At 39.4% G+C, this 2,369-nt stretch overlaps 1 protein-coding gene across 1 annotated transcript; it reads right to left on the bottom strand.

Annotated features, from left to right (window-relative positions):
* Positions 1 to 963: 963 nt before the first annotated feature.
* LOC105533137 (olfactory receptor 12-like) lies at positions 964 to 1,890 on the bottom strand. Its single transcript, XM_011971481.1, has one exon. It carries the CDS (start codon positions 1,888 to 1,890, stop codon positions 964 to 966), a length of 927 nt encoding a protein of 308 aa, XP_011826871.1.
* Between the last annotated feature and the right edge of the window lie 479 nt (positions 1,891 to 2,369).

Genomic DNA, 2,369 nt, shown 5'->3' with positions numbered 1-2,369 from the left:
TGTTTATGAACAAGTAAATCAATAAACAAATTGTAGTATATTCTCACAATGGAATATTTTCCAGTAATAAACATGACAAACAATTGAGGTATGAAACAAGTTGTATAAATCTCAGACTAATTATGCTGAGTAAAATAAGCTACACCCCTTCCAAGTCTAATTTCCCCCCCACCAAGATTACATGGCTTATAATTCAATTTAGGTGAAATATGCACTAATCTATAGTGGTAGAAAACAGATCAGTTATTTCCTGGGAGGAGGGTTGTTTCATGGCTGAAGTGAGGGAAGCATTAGGAAAGAACTAAGGAACCATTTGGTGTGACTTGGCATAATAATATGTTCATTATCTTGATTGTGGGAATGGTCGCACCAGTGTTTACATAAGTCAAAACATAACAAATTATACACTTTATGTGAATTTCTTGTGTGTCAATTATACCTCCATAAAAGCTATTTAAAATAGAATTTAATAATATTTTTCTAATTTGTTATATATTTTTAACATGAAAAATACTAATTACTAATTTATATATTTCTAAATGTTTTAGGTAAAATATTAAAGCATTTTATTTTTCTTTTCCTTTGTGTAGGATCCATATTTGTACTTGGCAAGCTACATCCAAGATAAGCATTTTATTTATTTTCTAAATAAACTATACAATTTTTACATAATTGTTTTCTGATGGAGTCAGACCAAGATGCTATGTAATATGTGAGACAAAAAAGCCATGTATACCCGTCTATTCAGTCACCTCTTCCGCCAGTCTGCATTTTATTCCTCATAAGCCTTGATTTAGTTTATCGTTAAACATATAAAGACAATTAAAATACCCCTGGTCTTCTGGATCACAGACTTCAAGAAAGACATTAAGAAGCCCTGGAATGCCATATTCCAAGACATAGCCTCCACGGGCAGCAGAGCTTTGGGGTGAGGTCCAGGATGACTAAGGAGGTCCATGGAGATCACAAAGACAGCTTCCGCATGCTCCGTCTCACAGCCTGCTTGACCTCTTTGTTCCTCAGGCTGTAGATCAGGGGGTTCAGCATGGGGATGACGACAGTGTAGAATACGGACACTATTTTACTTTGCTCCATGAAGATGATGGCACTGGGTTGTGCATACATGAAGAAAACGGTACCAAAAAACAAGCACACTCCTGTCAGGTGGGAGGTGCACGTGGAGAAGGCTTTCTGGCGTCCCTGCGTGGTCGGGATCCTCAGAATTGTTGAGACGATGCAAATGTATGAGACCAGGACAATCAAGAAGGTACTGACAATAATGGAGCCACATAAACCAAGAAGAACCAGTTGGTTTATAAACGTAGACGAACATGAGAGGGACAAGAGTGGGGGGACATCACAGAAAAAGTCGTTGATCTCATTGGACCCACAGAAAGGCAACCTGAAGGTCATGGTTGTTTGAGCAACAGCATTGACTACACCCCACAAGTAGGATCCTGATATGAACAACACACAGACCCGGTGAGACATGCTCACAGAGTACAGAAGAGGGTTGCAGATGGCGGTGAAGCGGTCATAGGCCATGGCAGCCAGGAGGAAAGCCTCCGTGGTACCAAAGAGAGACAGGAAAAAGAACTGAGCAGCACACCCGCCAAAGGAAACCGTGTGGTCCTCTTGCACGGAGTTCACCAGAGCCCTGGGTGCAATTGTGGAAGAATAGCAGATGTCCAACAATGAAAGGCTTTGCAGGAAGGCATACATTGGGGTGTGGAGGTGTGCATCTACCCAGATAATTACAATCATGCCAAGGTTTCCCACCACAGCTATGCCATAGAGGATCAGAAAAATCAGAAATAGCATTGCCTGCATTCCGGGACCCCCTTGGAATCCAAGTAGAACAAACTCTGAGACATGTGTAAAATTCACCATTGTGTAACTGCAGAGAGAAAGAGAATGAGAGAGAGAGGGAGGGAGAGAGAAAGAGAAAAAGAGAGAGGGAGGGAGAGAGAAAGAGAAAAAGAGAGAGAGAGATGGGAGAGGAGGAGGAAGAAGAAGGAAAACAGTTGTAAGCCAAGGCAAAAATTACTTAATGCAATAATGTCTTGGTCTACTATGTTTTGTATTTCGTGTAAAGAGAAAAGTTCAGCTGTAAGAGAAAGAAATGGAAAATAAATAATCATTTATGTAGAAATAGTCTGCATCTATAAATATGGCGCCATATAATTCAACTCTAATCTCAAAATACTCAGGTGCTATGAGTAATTTTTTTTTTACTCCACATCATTAGCTTTTTTTTTTTTTAATTTAAAGAGGTCTCAAAATAAGATCAGAACGACATGACGACACCTGAGACTTAATTATTTAGTTAGTTTTTCTTTTCAAGAATTGTTAATCTGGCCTGAGGGAGA

The sequence above is a fragment of the Mandrillus leucophaeus genome, unplaced genomic scaffold (assembly GCF_000951045.1).
Source record: "Mandrillus leucophaeus isolate KB7577 unplaced genomic scaffold, Mleu.le_1.0 Scaffold1227, whole genome shotgun sequence".
In the NCBI taxonomy this organism is placed as follows: Eukaryota; Metazoa; Chordata; class Mammalia; order Primates; family Cercopithecidae; genus Mandrillus; species Mandrillus leucophaeus.
This window is presented reverse-complemented; position numbering and strand designations above follow the sequence as displayed.